Here is a 17,419-nt window from a genome sequence, read left to right as displayed (position 1 = left end):
AAGGCAGCGACTTGCACGGGCGCTCGTGGTGCAAATTCAGGGAGTGGTACGCAGTCCTGCCAACCGCAAATGTATCTCATCACGAGTGAGGCCTTCAAAACCGTGAGGCTGTTAATCAGAGTAACTGAACGGGGGAACTGTTTGAATTCTGGGTTTGTTGTCACTTTTGAGTATTAGGCTCAGGATTTACAAAACTGAGGATTAGAGACTTGCCTCCCAAGAAGGAGAAAAAATCTAAAGGTCTTCTACTATCAGTCAGCAGAAAAATGAAAATTGGGGGGAAAAAAATCTTGACAGGTGTCTGCCTGTGAGTAACCCATCCTATGTATAACCATCACACCTCGCCAGGGGCTGAGCAGAGTCATTTGGGAGCAGAGTGTGGGGCTGRAGGTGGAACAGTAATTTCACCTCCCAGGAAGTATCAGACGCCTACATTTGGGGTGTTACTGAGCTCCCCAAATCAGGAACAGTCAGTCTTAACYGGATGGAGCTCAAGGAAAAAAAAAGAAAAGTGATGAATCCTCCTGCTAAATAGGACAGCAGCATTACATTTTCCTCCTTAAAATGTATAGCAAAAATGATTGAAATAAACAGCCAAGTGGTTTGCCCTTGTAAGTCTCTACTTTGCTCCAGCTGAAGATTTGTATTAATAGGCTGCTGATTGTCTGGGGGAGGGTTGCAGATTTGATTATCCTTGGCTTTTTTTTTTTTAATACCCTTATTCCTCCTTGCTGGTCACATTTCCAAGGGGAATAATCATTCCGAATGGTTGTGTATGCCTTCTGCAGCCTCAACAAGTGTTCCTGACCTTCCAACCTTAATACTAGCTTTTCACGACAGGAGCTTGAATCTGGTGTTACTGTCTGGCAATTTGTGTTGTGATGTTTTTCACCCTGACATATTGCCAGATGAAGTTATTTTGTGGTAAATAAAAGGCAGTTGAATTCACTTGCTGCCCCAGTTTTCTAGTACCTCCTTTCTCAGAGTGGTCGTGTGTTTTATGAGCATTCACATTAAGACTTGTGGTGTTCTTGTTTCCTGATGCGAGGGTAACTCCTGAAGTTTCCATCTTTACAGCTGAGCATTAAGGTGCAGAAGAGGATACATCATCTGCCACTCACTAACAAGGATGGTAGTGGTTCAGCAGTAAACTGAATCCGGCTGAAATTAGTGGAAGTTTTACTGTTGACTTCAGTAGTCAGGACCATACTTGCAATGATTTAGAAGTTGTTGCTGTGCTTGTGTCTCCAACTGTTGTCTCAAAGAGTTTGACTTCTTGTTTTCTGTAAAATATATTTTTYTTGAATAAGCTCTCCTCTTCTACTGTGATAATTTATATTAGGTAATGATAGAGTTTTTTCGTTCTTTGGCAGGAAATGCCTGCTTGCCTTTGCTCCAAGTAATGTCTGGTTTGATGGATCATTGCCTAGAGCCATAAATCATAATTGGGGAAGATGAAGGAACACCTGAACTGAATCTGTCAGGGTAACCGGGGTTGCAAGGACTGCACTGATTCTCAAAGAACAGCTTTCTCAGTCATGTAGCTTCTCCGATATACAGAAAAAAATCTTTTCTGCTTATTTTAATGTCAGAGAGAAGAGGTATTATCCAAAATAAATATAATGAGCCTTTTTCACTGATGCAGACAGTTCAGTACAGCATCCCAGCATTTCTAATTTTTTTTCCTGTTATAACAGTATGTGGAGTGTACATAGAATACATTTGCCACAACCTGACAGCTGAGACATGATACAACTGCTGGACAATTAGCAGCTAGTGTTCCAGGCTTCTGTATAAATAGTCACTGCAATTGTTAAGTAGAAYGTAATACTTGATTAAATCTAGAAAATAGTTGAATAAAGATACAGTGCGTATTAAAATATTTATCTTTATGCTACTTCACACAGGGGAAACTCAGAGTCCCCTTGACTGGATGGAAGGCAGGGTAGGGTTCAAAAGTAACAGCCAAATATTTACCAACAGGCTATTGCAAAATTGTTGTGGTTGCTGTTTTTCATGTTCCAGCTACAAGAGAACATCTTGTAATAAATGTCTGAGTCCTGGCTTTTATTTCAGCTGTTATGTGGGATTCTTAACAGTTTGGTGCAAAATATATTGTGACTGTTAAAGGCATATGCCAGATGCATGTTCATGCAAAGTCACTTTATGCAGCAAGTGAAGCAGGAGATCCATACCAATGTTTTCATTGGTGCTTTCACAGTGAGTGATAAACTGGAGGTAGTATTAGGAAGCTGTTCCAGTCAGATTCCCACTGAGCTCACTGCTACCCTAATGCACTCATGAGCTTGCGCTCRGGGATGGATCTACAGCAGCAGCTTCATTAGTGGCACTTATGATAGCTCCAGTTCCATGATTCATTTTTTTTGTTTGGAGGAAGAGGTTCATCACACTTTCTGATCACCAGGAGATCACTGAGCAACAGGCTTCTGCTAGCTACTGTGCTTCAAAAACAGATGCTTCAAATATATGTAGTAGAACTGATGCAACTCTGATGCAACTCTGGAGTTACACGGGCAAAGACAGTAAAATAGCACTTTTGATCAGCTAAAATGTAACTAGATTTAACAAGCCTCTRATCGGAGAGGTAAATTTAACTCTAAAGAGGTCTTTCAGCCAGCCCCCAGAGTGCTCTTAGCTTCTGCATGTGCATACTGGAAAGGCTCTTTGGAGAATAGGTGCGAAGATTCCTGACACGGATAGATTTGGGTATGCTGATCTTGCTTTCTTGTTTTTAGGAGTAAGATTCATTTAAAAGTATATTCCTGTGTCCAAGCTAATCATCTTTGCCTACCCTTTAATCAGTGGAGGAGAGAAACAGCCCCTTGGAGATGTAATTTTTGTCTTTTGGTTAGATACCAGAATGAGTCTTTGTTGGCTGTGACTGGAGCTTGGGAGGGCTAGGCCAGATATAAGTAATTATGGTATAAATAAATAAATATCTGAAGTTCAGTGAAGTAAATCCTACCTCTTTTCTTTTTAAAACTGGATACCTGTGCATATAAATACACAGACACACATATATGCACACATGTATATGTAATGCTTATTTGTTTATTTTCTAGCACTGGATTGTTTGTCTTTTAGATTAGAGCTGYCTATATGGGCCCTTTTCAGGAATACTTAGAAGCGTTTTGTACTATGTCCCCAAAGAACCAAAGCTGTGATAAGCTGTAACAATGCAAGGTTGGTTCCCAAAGTGGTGCTGAGTGCTAAATGAGTGTTGCCTTTGCGTTGCATGCCCTGTGAATCAGAAATGGTTGATATTAGCAGAGCATTAATCATCCGTGGGTGGAATACAATGAATATATCTTTATTTGATGTAGTCAGCCACCATCAAACTGTGGATAGGGTTATTTTAGTGCATTTTATCCCACTGGGCAAAGCACCTGAGAGCAGCTGTTACTCATGGGCATTGTGGTCAAAGACCTCAAATAACAGAATGAACAGAGCAGAAGAAAAATGATGTTAATGTGTTACTCTTTAGRTGAAGCCTGATTGCTTTTTTTCTTTTTCTGTTTTATTTTCCTCTCCCTAGAACCCCTTTGTGCCAGCTCCACCCCCAGTTCCCATCCTGGTGCACAGTACCTGTGCTGGGGCCACCCCAGTGCYCTTGGGATGGGGAACAGGTCTTGCCCCTTGGGGGCCCTGGGAGCCACCAGCCTATGCAGGGCATCCTGGCAGCAAGGTAGAGAACTAAGGAGCTAGTTAGGACAGGCAGATGTGTAAGTACCGTGTAAATAGCATAACTGGTAACCGAGTCATAGTTTTCCTATGACCATATCCTACTTTTCAGACAAAACAAATATGAAAGCTCTTGCATAAAAGTGATTGCAGGTAAGTGATGGTGAGCCAGCTAGGAATTTTGGGTCCTTAATGAGCAAATGAGACCTATCCTATACCACCTTGGAGACCTCTGTCCCTGATTAGATAGTGGCCCAGGTGCTAAAAAACACTCACAGGGATTAAAAGTCATTAGGTGGGTTGAGGAAAGAGTAAATCCCATTTATTTGTATTTCAGAAAGGCGTTCAGATGCTGTGCAGCAAAGCAGCTAGTCTGTAACTTCACAGCATCTGTCAATAGGGTTGGGCTTGAGGAAAGGGCACATGATTTTCCCTCCTGTTGAGTTAACATAGCTTTTGGTCTGTGTTAGTTAGTCCTCCCCCAAGCAATATTTGGGTACAATTCAACAGCTAGTGTGGACCAAGCCCTGTTTCCAGAAAGACAAATAAAGCCACTCTTTTTTGGAGGTTTTGGGGTGGGAGGGTTAGCTGGCTGGATGTGGATGCCATGAAYTTCTTCGCCTGTGGGGCTATAAAATGAAGCCTGGCCTATTTTGATTACTGCTGTAAACATTTGGTTATTTGCTCTTTCCCAGGGATTCCTAGCTCAAGTTTATTCTATTGCACACCCGTATCTGTTTTGAAACTCTTTAGCATGCACTGGGGACAGACAACAGCCCAAAGGGTCAGTGTTCAGGGCCAGAGACGTGTTCCAGGTTTTGAAGCATAAATGAAACTTAACAGTAATGTTTCAGTCATTTGGGCCTGAATTAGACATTTCAGTCATTCAGTCATTAGTGGGGCTGGCAAGTTTTGAGCAACTAAGATGTCTTAAATATCGGCTGAAACCCCAAGCAATAGTCTGTTTTCTTTCAGATCCTCTAAGCTAAAYCTGCAAAGTATAATACATAATGATACAAGATGATTTGTGATACTCATATCTTTGGTTTTGTTTGCTAGGGAATCATTTTTGAGCAGATATATGTAAAATCCAGGTTTATTTTGTTAGCAGTCCTGAATATGTGGTTGTTTTGTCTGTGAAATTCCTCTGAGAATTATTGTGTCAATACTGGTTGGGCAACACTGATTTACTGTGTAAGAGTGAGAACGGCCATGGGTTTTCTCGTAAATGTGAAATTTTTCTTGGCTCACACCATATACAGAGCTTTGCCAAGAAAAACCTGGGTAGCAGCCTTAATGGCAGGGCATATGCTTGTGTGTGTCCACATATCTGTGCAAAAACACACAYTTACTGGAGGGACTAAAAGTACTTTAACACTGGCCAACACTGCTGTGTGCTCTCATTACTGGTGTAGCTGTGGATACTGCAGTTGCTGTTTAGGTTGCAGCTAGCTTTTGTGCAAGACCATGCACAACAGTCTTTACCAAAGACTTTACTGATCTTGGCCCTGTGSGTAAGAATTCAGTGGCAGGACTCTGGCTTATCGTTTGGCCTTTTGATATATGTCCCCTACTTCTAAAATCAAGAAGACATGTGGCTACTGAGCAATGTCTGTCTGAGTGCAGCAGTATAACAGCCATGAGGAATCAGTCCTTTGCCAGATGCAGTTGTGGCTGTCGCTGCTGGCCACAGCTCTGCTTTGTGCAACTTCTGTTCTGCCTAAACGCTGGCTCTGTCTCAAGGYGCTGCCTTATGCTCAAGCTAATCCATCCTGATCCCACCAGGGCTTATTAGCTCAGCCACTGTATTACCCTAGCGCAGATACATGGTCCTCAGGTCAGGCTATCTTGTCTCCAGGAGAGCAGATATACATAGCCTGAGGCTATCTTTGGGGGATGTACCCTTTTTAGAAAGCTATTTTATTGATGAGCTGCCACAGAATGCAGTTTAAAAATGGAAAAAAAAAAAAAAAAAAAAAAAAAAAAACTTTTACTATTCTGTAGCTAAATCCCCAGATGTTTCCATTCAGAGTCACAGTGCTTCTTCCTCTTGCTCAGCCAGTATCCAAAGGATTCAAATCAGCCTTATTGCATCTCAATGGCAGTTTCATGCAGAAAGATAATATCCAGCAATTATACACTTAGAGAAATGGTATGTGCTAAAATAAAAACAGCAGTCCTACATTCAGGAAGATAACCAAAATTAACTCATTCTTCATCAAGAAATTCCAACCTTAGCATCTTGGTCTTAGAAAATTACACTTGTGAAATCTATTTGCAAAGAATTTGCAGCAGACTTTGCTACAACCACTGTGTATGTCTGGACTAATTGCACAGGTAGGGTATTGTAACCTGCTTATGCCTGTGACAGTACTTATATCTCTCTTCTCAATATAATATTTGATCACCTGAGTAACATTTTTCAAAATTCAAGGATATTGCTTGTGTTTACACAAGTAGGCACGTAAGCTGCCTTTCTATCAATGAGGCCATAGCATAAGCAAGGGCATTTAGTGTCGCACATTTTGTGTAATTATTCAGGGAGCTAAARCTAATATCATTTGAAGTATTAGTGTAATATCTGTCAACAACAAAACATACAAATATGATTTTGCTTTACCAGAAGTTTGTGCTCTAGTCAGGTTAAATTATCACCCTGTTCAAAAGCCATATTTGCAGCAATGTGTCACAGCTTCCCTCTAGCAAAAATTTATTCTGTATATTCACATTTAATACCATTCTCAGAGGCTTAAATATAACAAAACATCCATTCACAGTAATGCCAAAGTGAGTTGATAATTCTCCTGCCTATCTTAGGGTAGGACTCTGCACACTGGATTCTGACCACAAGAAATGAAAATAATCACCTGAGGAGCACACACAGGAGAGCAATATAGAGACTGAWCCCCAAAGACCTGACAGCTGGACTAGAAGAGCATTCTGGATCCTTGTGGTGCTAGCATCTTCCTTTTGCTGTTCAGAGAAATATCTTCTGTCCTTTACAGTACAGAAAAAAATCAATTGCAGTTTATATTCCCAGGTCTCCTGTCATATGTGGTATCGGTTCCTATTACTTAGAGTCATGGCTCATCGTAGCGCACAGTGCAGTGGAGCCACAGTGTGATGGAGATGGAGCTGATTTGTAATAACATTATGAATACAGTAATATAGTGGCTTTAGGYTGTGACAAGAGCAGAGCAGGAGGGTATTCATTGCACTTCCACTGGGGCTGGAGAAAGAATAAAGAAAGATGCTGTGCAACAGCTTTCCAGGTTGGAGAACAATRGGCAAAATCATCAGGGTTAAAGATTTGTCTCCAACAAAATTGCAAGCTTGTTTTGTCAGGTTATAAATTTGCAAAGACAACAGCAAATTAAGCCCTATGAGAAAAGRGGTGGGCTAGTGGGAGCTTGCTTGACCACAGGTATCTAAGGAAGACACTAACAGAGAGGGGAGGGAGAAAGGACAAATTTTGAAGCAAATCTGAAATAAAGAGGGACTTCTCAAAGGCAAGAAGTAATATACCTTGTAAATGTTATTTGCACTTACCATTTCAGTGTTTTTAATGTTTTTTGTAATGTTTTTGTTTAATTACTGATGTTTTGTTTCAGGCTGGGCACTTGATTGCTGATCCGTTGTCATCAAATTGGAATTTCTAGGGTGATTCCTGGTTAGTGCTAGGGTGTTGCAATGCAGGGAGCGCTCTGGGAGAGACAGCCTTGCATTCAGGTTGTCTCTCACCCTGAGAGATGGAGGAGACATGCAGGTGCAAAGAGGTGAGCTACGGGACCAGACTGACATAGTTGTGGCTGCTGCAGATGTACAGTCTCCAGTGAAAAGGTGATTTGCAAATGTTAGCTCATGTGATTAGTGCTACAGTTGTTAATTTAGCAATTACTATTGGCAGATGTTACCTGCTCTCCTACAGCAAGTCTCCAGATACATTGGCCYRTTTGCACCAGATTTTTTACATGCAGTGAGAAGTGAACTTGGAAGCTCTTCCCATTTACTGTGTAGGAAGACAAACAGCTGTTGTTCTTCAGACATTCATTTGCTGCTCCTAGATAGGAAAAGGTACACCAGAAGAGCTTTATTTTCTGAGCTTCTGCCAGCTACTTATCYATCCTACCTGGAAATACTTTATCTCTGCACCATGTTAACACTAGTCGAGGTTCGAAAGAGAATTTTATGAATCTTCCAGTTGAATTCCCTCCTTATTCTAACTCACCTCTCCTATGCTCAACCAACCTCTAGGGCCACAGCAGCTCTGGGACAGTCTTGCTGTATCCTTCCCAGCTTTACTTCCAGGGGCATCTCYTTCCTCCTCTTTCAGCTTGCCATATTCAGAAATAAGCCTGTCACAGTGCCGTTTGGAGAGGAGTCTGAATACCTGTGCTATCCCTTCAATAGTGTTTGAACCTTGTGGTCAGTTTTAAGCACAGGTAATTGAAAGTTAGAGGTCTTAAAGGTACTAATTCTTTAATATCTTTTGTGAAAATAGCTAGCTGGTAGAAGAAGGTGATCTTTTCTGCATCTTCTCTGATGGAAAGGATGCAGTGTAGACTCATCCTTAACAATGAAAGAATCTACACAGAAATAAATGCCTGGAAAATCAGGTTAAGGTTTCAACTATGTTTGAACTTCAGTCYACATACAGGTACTGTTTTTCAAATAGTTTACTAGGAGGATTTTTTTTCAGCACTGTTGCTTTGTTAAAAGGCCCTCCACTCTGTCTCTGCACCTGGGGCTCTGCGTCAGGCAATCATTTTTACACAGCAGCTTGTGATGATATCTTCCAAGCCACTGGCATCAGATGATCCYGAGTCCAGCTCATCAGTATGGGTAACAAGTTTACCTTGCCTCAGTATGAGCTAAATTTCATCTGCTGTAGCATCATTCAGTTTCCCAGTAGGTTTCTGTCTTCTGGCAACTTCTTATAGTTTTTTTTTTTTTTCTTTTTTTTTTTCTCTAGTTGAATATTAGCTACAAAAATTTTCCAGCGTGGTCCCTTTACACATTCATGGAGGATCTCATTTCATTACTAACAGGAGCAGATATTTATTATACTGCATTAGGATTAAAACTAAGATGTTTCCTCTTAGACCATCTATGCAYTATCGGGCTTACTGAATCCAGCCTTACAGCCTGGAAAATACGGAAGTAAGATAAAAGAGACTCTTAGTAGTTTAAAAGAGCCCAGTTCCTGTTGCCTGTCCTTTAARTAGCCTGCTGCTCTCTGTTTCTGCTATGTTTTAGGGAAACTAAGCAAATAGCAAGCTGACACTGAATCTGTATAGCTTTTATCACTGGCTTCTCCTGGCCTTGGAAGACCCCAAGCTAAACTCTTGGTATAAAGTTGTAACAGGATTCAGAGTCTCTTGGCAGCACTATCTAGCCATATATGTTGTGCAGCGGTTCAATTGCCCAAAGCTCTGRGACTATATCCGATTCCTCCCTGATGTCCTGGCACATGCTGATAGGGCAAATGCTTGCCCAAAAGAAGCATGTGGTCGTTTAGTCCCTGTAAAAGAGAAAGCTCTCTGCCTTCTGTGAATCTCTGCCAGGCAATTTTGTAAAGATGGAATTGTCTCTTTTGTTAGTTTAATGTAGCAGTGTGGTGAAGGGATGGACAAGAACTGTTAGCTGTTTTTCTGTACTCGAAGGCCCAAAGTGGTACCAGCAGCTGCGTGTACTGTAGGGATACAGGAATGTTTGGGTAGCCTGTCCTCCCGGTCACTGAGCCTAAATGAACCTGGTGGTTCTTCATTAAACAGTCATAGTGCTTCAAACAAAACTCCCATCTCCCTTTCACACTTCTTCCTCTCCGTCTAGCAGCTTTACACAAGTTTTTTTTCAAAAAAATCCATAATATCTGCTTTTAAAATGCATTTCATGAATTKCATGGAAGATGATAGCACTAAAGTACTTTCTGGGTAAATACAAGACTGAAAACAGCACGCGGCAGAAGTTCAGCAGGAAAAGGACGGAGGGGTCGCAGCACAAAGCTGCTTGCAGACCTGTGTTGAATTCCACTGCGCAGGCGGGTGGAAGGGAAGGGGTGTGTGAAGGGGGAAAGGAGCTGGCTGGGATGAGGAGGAGGATGGGAAAGATGGAGTGGAAAATTAGAAAGAAAAAGCAGGGACAAAGGTGCCCTGGGAAGGCTTAGATGTATCAGATAAACAGTGAGATGCAGGGARTTTGATGAAATGTTTGAAATGCAGCATTCTTTAATATTTTGCATGTCTTATTTCAGACTACTTTATGGACCTAGAGGTGTGTATTTGCTGATAGATTGAGGTGATTAGCAGCCAGTTTTACTGGATTTTTGAACTATTTCTTAAGCAGGAATTCTCAAGATTTCGTGAGGTACTATGGAAGTTTTCTACATTTCTCTGTTTGAAGACATGAATCATTGAGTCACCGTTATTTCTCTGCTGTTTATCAGAGAAAATCCATGTGATTTTTTTTTTCTTACCTCCAGCAGGGTATGGAGACTACTGCTACCCAGTGGGATCATTGTCAACTCACATTTCATGCCAGCTGCTCTGAGGAAAAGGCTAAAAACTGCAGGCAAGTAAGCTGGGAGTAACTAAGGGGCAAATTTTCAACAGCCCTTCAAGAACACTACTTCTGAACAAATACTTCAGAACAAATAACAGATTAAATTTATTTGTTCTTTATTTCATTTATTTTGCCTTGTTAGCAGTCTGCAAAAAATTGCAGTTTTCTCAAAAACAAAAAGTGCTAGTAGGTTCCATAGAGGATAAAGGTCTCATGGTCCTTGCAGGCAGGTTTCTAATGTAAATCCTTTCATTTATTAGTTCAGAAATAATTTCTGCTAATATTTGCATTGATATACTTAAGAGTCACTGTATCTATGGATAATCTTGTCAGAAAGGAATAAGGATGCCCTCTCATCTGAGGGCTGAGTTCAGAAAAGAATTCTCCTGCCTATTGCACAAGCTTATTTCTAACTCTGTGCAAATCATAAACATCTAGTCCTTTGTCTGTTAATTGTGAAATTAGGTTAAAAGCTCTCCTTTTCTTTCATTTTTTAGTTATGTTCTCTGTTTAAACTATAAACTGTCTTTCACTGTGCATCTGTGCAGTACACAGCACAGCAATGCCCTGATCTGGAATAAAGCCTTTGGTGCATTATTACTGCCAAGAAATAACACCTTCACTTAGAAACTGAAAAGAGAAATCTTCTTGGCTGAGCGACCTAATATGCAACTAATCTGATGATTGGGTAATGATGCTGGTTAGGTATGCTACTGTATGATTATTAGAGCAAAATGCCCTCATTTAGACTCAGCTAGGCTAATTCTGAAGACTGAATTACACTGACCCTAGTCCTATCAATATGAAATCCTTCCTTTCTCACCCCAAGTTTGTATTGTGTGTCTGTGAACTGCTAAAGAGCTGTCATGTCCCGTTATAGACTTCTGCACATTGGTAATACCAGAAAGTGTCTCATTTTACTCTGTTACGGCTTTACTTGGAGATAGTGAATGGAGATCAGCACCAGCATCCACATTTTTCTTTTGAATACTCTCAGATTTATGACTTTTGTGATCTAAAGGCTTAGGTCAATTTGTAGCAGAGTAAAAGACCATCTACAGCAACAGGATCCAGCACTGAACTAAACCCAAACATGCACCCCACTGATTTTACAAAGTCTGGAGGTGTTGGGATCTGGTAGGTTGATTCAGACTTGGAGGATTAATTGACAGGTATTTGGCAAGTGCTTTGGGATCCTAGATGAAAATTATTGTAGAGGTATGAAGTATTAGTATCTGTCACCCTCATTCAAAATTAACAGTAAACACATGTTAAGGAAGAACTGTGTCTCTATGGGAGTGCTCACTGTGGGAGAATGGACTGTTTCTAGCACAAAATCTGTCCTGATTAATACAAGTGTTCATAGGTATAAGAGGTTGAACATGGAGTGAAATTCAGAGCTGCAATATCTAGAAGAACATTCTGCTTAGAGAAAGCTAGTAATGCTTTTTACTGAATTACTTCTGCAGTGAAATAATTTTCTTCCTTCAGAATACCAAAGGCACATTTTAAACATTTATCTTTTTAGTGGTCCTTCAGAGAAAGCTATATTGGTGGCTACCTTGATATACAGGAACTCTAATTTAAAGGAAAACTGGCAAATTAACTGAGCTGAATGAAAAACTAAACCCAACAACTTAGTTTCATTTATCGTCTTAGCCAGGCACAATATCTTATATACTTAATAGAATGGAATGGTGGACACTCAAACTTTCTTTCACTAACAAAAAACATTAACCTTCTTTCAAGCTTGAAATTTCTACTATTGAGGGGAGCAAGACTGAGGTTGTGTTGGGATTTTCTAAAGAAAGTTTAAGCTATGAAACACAGAGACAGTCCTGTTTTTTTGTTTGCTCCAAAGCTTGAAGCAGCTGAGATCAAAAATAAAGCAAAATTTGGACCTAAGCAGGCCATAAGGGCTATCACCTCACTCGAGATGCTCTCACACGAGAGCACTGCCAGCTCAAAATCGCCTGCTGTTTCCTGCTGGAGCAGTGTCCTCTAGTGCTACAGTGAGTCTCAGTGGGGTCAGTGCTGATGCATGGGCTAATGACAGTGAAAGGAAGGGTAAAAACGCAGGCAGAAGGTTGCTGTTTGGCTCCGGCGGAGCTGTCTAAAGAGGYGGAATAAGGCTCACTGCGCACATTCCCCGAAGCCCCTACCCCAAAGTCTCCAAAGCACGTGGACCAACGGCTGTGTGATGCTGTTGGGTCTCAGTACTCCTTTAGCAGCTTATGTAAAAGGGACAAAAGTCTCTCCTAATGCAAAACTCTGAAGCAGGACTGTTAGTCTAGACTGGSCAGCACATCACTATTGGAAAACTGAATTAATAGCTATTAAAGCCAAGAGRAATCTAAGTCACCCCTGAAAATCACAGGCCAAAAATTTAAAGTAGTCAAAGGCTAGTTCACATTTTGAAAACGTGTGTTTTAACTACCACTACTTAAATCAGTCTTTGACAGGATTTTTTCATGTTAATGTATACTATTTAAAATGACAAAAGATTGTAGAATTTGACCCATTTTTACTGGAAGGTGCAAACCAAAGGCAACTGTGCTGGCTAACAAAACAAGTTTACAGCAGTGATTTAGCAAGGGTATACCCCTACAACTAAAGTCAAATGATAGAACAAGGGAAATGTCTCCCTGAATGATAAAGCAAAACTACAGCTCTCAGTTTGCTCTGCAGTTTGAACACCTCAATTTGTATTTRTTAGTTGAGACTTTGTAGGCAAACAAGGGTATTAGCAGAAGTACATCCTACAAATAGCCTCTGTCAACAGAGGTGAGCACTGCAGACCTATCAATAGCAACTGTATCTCTTTTAGTAGACCTAGATAKAGTATTTAGTGCATGGTGATATAGGTTATATAGGTATATGATAGCTATTAGAAAAAGAATGGGACAAGTACAAGAGATTTAGTTTTCCTGAGTAATTCACAGGCAGTTAAGTCAGTTTGCATTGGTTAAGCTAGACAAATAAGAATTATTGGAGATATGGACAGGGCTTTYCATGGGCAAAAGATTAGAAAAAAATATCTTCAATACCCACTAAACATAATTTTAAGTTATKTTGGCTAAGATGGTATAACAATATGTAATTATTTCTCTAGGCTATTGCACATTAGGGAGTAACAAATGGTGTCCTTTTTGAAAATTTTGTGAGCTAGGTGAAAATTGTGTCTCAACACTTACTTCCTGTATTAGAGGTCTCTGAAATAATCTTTATTCTTTGTCTTCTCCTTTTCTTAYTTTTACATTTCTTTTTATTTTCATTTATGTTGCTATAAACTCATCAGCTAATATTTCATGTATTTGCATGTGACTTTGCTACRTCATATCTCCATTGCCTGATTCTCTATTTACTCTTTGTATTGCCTAATCGAGTTATTGAGTATAAAGCTTTTCCTGAAAGCACTTTGGGGCAAGATGAAGGGTCATTGGCTTTTTGAGATTCCTCGGCTTCTGTCTAGGATTCAGCTGTACCAACATACCCTACCTGCTTGACGCATGCCTGTTGCTGTCTGCTACCTACCCCCTAGCTGCCAGCCTAGGTGCTTCTGTGGGTGTCCAGGGTGGTGACAAACAGCCAGGGGTGAGGTGGCAGTGGCAACCTCTCCCACCAGCATAGCTGCCTCCAGGACAGGGAGTCTGCCAAGAGAAAGCAGACTGATCTCAATTCTGGCTTAATTCTCACCATCCCTGCCACGGAAAACAAAGTCTATCATGCTAACAGTAGGGTTTATGTGAGGAAAATCTGTGTGCAAACACGGAAACCAACAGACAGATTTTATCTGGTAGATGTTTACTGATAATAAGAAAGAAAATTTGTTACTTTAAAAACAAACAAATTTCTTGCTAGTTGTACTGTATTTGCTTTATCATGTCCAGCCATTTGTCCTTACTGGCATCTGAGAATAGCCAGGAGGAGATCAGATTTCCAAACTGGGTACCTGAATTGATTTGCAAGATGCACTGTACGTGAGCAAAGATGTGAATATTYGGCTGTATCATGCTTAGCTGTGTAAGAAAAGGGGTACAAGAGATGCCTTTTACTTAGGAACAATCTTAGGAGACTGTCCAAAGGGGTCTCCAGGCGTCAGTATGCAGTCGGCCTCCATTTCTGTGAGGACACGCTATCCCTGATAGCTCACTTTTTGCTGTGGTTGAAGACTCCAGTGTACAATGGTCTGTAAGCAGACTGGCACTTGGAGCAAACACAAATGCATGTGACAAATGCAACTGAGTTGTCCTCACTTACAAATTTAGCTCTTGGTGATGGTTATGACCATACAAAATGGCAGGCTTTCATGAAGCGGTTCTGTGTACAAGAAGCCATGAATGTAAGAATTATTTTCATTATTTCAAGCTGACTTTACTATTAACGCACCTTGTTTGACTTTCAGAGGCTTCAGGCACAGTGACAGGTCCAATGCTGTGTGTACTTTTGCTCAGCTGATTAAGGCAAAATAGGAAGAAGTTACTCTATTAAAATGAGAAGAATTATATGTCTTATTTTGTAAAGCTAATTYTTTTTTTGGACTCTAAATTTAATCAGTGCATAGGTATGTTTGTGTGGTTTAATAAAAATATATTTACAAGTGTTAGACACTATAATATATCACTATAARTACTAGCCTGGTGGTTGCGGTTCTGTCATGTTTTTTAATTCTGAGGGAGATGCGAAGTAAACCTGCCAATGCTAAGTCAGAGCGTAGGCTAAGAGCCCTTTGGTGAGTGGAAGTGGTGAGTGTAGCTCTGCCTGATGAAGAGCCCTGATTCAGAGCCAAGGAACGTAATCCACCAGTGCTGGTGGACTTCATGGCAGAGCTTAGGCGTAATAGAGCAAGATTTGAAGTATATTACTGCCCAGACAACATGTTTTGACRTATCCCATGGCAATAAGCAAAATGAACGGTAATATAGCTTATTTGCTCTGAACGTCACAGGGCCTGATGCTGATAAGGGTGACGATCTCCCCCCGGCACTTGCGAAGCCCGACCTCGCATTCAGTCATGGTCTGAGGGACAGCAGAGCCGCTGACTTCAGCACAAATCTGAGCACCTCCCTCCTCGCACTGCCCGTCTTTGTGGCAAACACAGCTGTTGGATTGAGCTAAGCAAAAACAGAGAGGAAAAACACTCAGGTTGGGATCTACTCATAAGGAGGCTATTAACTCATTTAATGAAAAATCGACTAATATAAGTTTAGAAAAACTAGAAGTGCAACCAAGTGACACTCTGCTTTTGCAGGAATCCAATGCACCTACAGGGGCCTCTCCAGATTTGATAAGTTGTTTGCTTTTGTGGGAAAAGCTTTCTGAAGATGCCCGAAATATAGGTCTTGAACACATCTTTGATGCTACTGCTTCAAATCTGCTAGCACCAGTTACCACTGGCTATTGCTCCAGTCTCCAGATAGAGGTCTGTGCTTGGAAAGTAACAAACTCTGGTCATACCCTGGTCACGCAAACACTTAAAACTTGTCTTTTTTAAATATGCATTGGCAGTTTCATTAAGATCAAATAGCCTCTTCCTATGAATAAATAGGCATAGGTATATCAGTGACAACCGCTAAATAATCAGGTAAGRTCCCCATTTGAGACTTATTTTTCATAGCTATGTGCCTGTTTTGATATTGTATGTTTAAATTTTGCCAGCATTTGTCTCTGCTGAAGCTTCAACCAATTTTGATGACTTTCTGTTATTATTTTTGTGTTCAAACCTGTTAGACAAAATATACAAACTCCTATTAACTAATCTTTTTTATTTTCAAAATATGATAATAACTGTGCCTTCTATCTGGGGCACTTCTGAAACCTAATTTACACCTTTATCTTTCCATTTTTGGCCACCCTTCATTAAATGCAATGTACTGGAGGACACTCAGGGAAATTAGATCAGGGAGTAGAAAAGCTTCCCTTGAAGACAGATTGCAAAAGACTGAGACTATTTACTCCGAGGGAATATTCATTCACCATTGCTCATAATGTGAGAAACTAGAGATATGCAATGAAGTACAAACAAATATAAGTGCCTTTTCTAGGCAGTATAGAAAAAGATATTTAATTCCTTGCCACAAGATACCACTGGGAAAAATATTCAGCAAGATTTAGGAAAGGATTTGATATTGCTGTGGGTAGTGATGATTTCCACAGTTACTGTGTCAAGAAATTTAAAACAGGTAGTTATAATGAAAAAAGGATAGGACAAGGTTTTCACCCAAAACTGCAGGACAACCATCAAATACGGTAGTCCACTTAACAGAAACAGGGAATAAACTCCTCCTATAGATGGTTTATTCTGCTACAGTCTCCTGTGGAGTTTTATTTTCTATGACTGGAGGATACCAGACCCATGGTTTGAAGCAGCTTGGCAGTTTGTGTGCACCTGATGCTTCCAGGAAGATCAGGAGTTGCTATATAAGGACAGAACTAYGGCTCATGTGTAAGCAGGGGTAAAAACTTCATTTTGTTACTTGTGACTGTTGAAGAATTTCTTACCATCACAGTTTTCCCATGATTGGCATGATCCACAGGATTTTTCAGCTGCCTCCGGTATCTTGCAGTTTTCTACATTAGTAAGAGAATATTTTCTGCCCAGGCACTCCAACGCATGCATCTTGCAAACAGTTAAAAGTGTGTTTCTCTTGGTTCTTTGATCTGTAGCACAGATGTCCAGGGAAGGACTGAAAACAAAAGCATGGATAGCACTATTTAAATGGGCTTTTTCTTGGTACCTCTTAAAAAGAGCTAAGGCAATGGAAACTTGGGACTTAGACTCATGAATAAATCAGACTACTTCCTTTCCCACAGGATGCTGCACCTCAACAGAACCAGAATCTGTCCCCTTTGAAACTCAAGGATATTAGTTGATATTTTGCCATTGACCTCCATGACACCATGACTCYATGAGATCTAGACTTCATTACTTAAGAGTTCAAACTTCAATTATTCTCTAATATATTATTCATCCATATATACATGTACAAACACACAAACATGGTTTCACCTACATATAATGATATATGCACACTATTATTTCATAATCTAATCTTTTTTAATTAATAAATAATTATAGTTAACATATTTTTTCCCTCCTCTGCTTTAAAAGCCTCAGCTTTTACCAAATAAAAAGTTATGATCCAATATCAGAGAC

The 17,419-nt window shown here is 40.3% G+C and overlaps 1 protein-coding gene across 1 annotated transcript in view; it reads right to left on the bottom strand.

Annotated features, from left to right (window-relative positions):
* Positions 1 to 14,050: 14,050 nt before the first annotated feature.
* The window catches only part of C7 (complement C7), a 23,493-nt gene continuing 20,124 nt past the window's right edge, over positions 14,051 to 17,419 (bottom strand). Inside the window, exons 17-18 of the mRNA XM_085326375.1 lie at positions 16,765 to 16,949; positions 14,051 to 15,377 (exon numbers count right to left, since the gene is read on the bottom strand). Coding sequence (XP_085182501.1) covers positions 15,190 to 15,377; positions 16,765 to 16,949 — 373 coding nt within the window. The 3' untranslated portion in view covers positions 14,051 to 15,189. The remainder of the gene's footprint in view (positions 15,378 to 16,764; positions 16,950 to 17,419) is intronic.

This window comes from Rhea americana, unplaced genomic scaffold (assembly GCF_003343005.1).
Source record: "Rhea americana isolate MKP2758 unplaced genomic scaffold, rheAme1 scaffold_13, whole genome shotgun sequence".
NCBI lineage: Eukaryota > Metazoa > Chordata > Aves > Rheiformes > Rheidae > Rhea > Rhea americana.
Note: the sequence above shows the minus strand (reverse complement) of the source record. Positions and strands in the feature narration are given on the sequence as shown.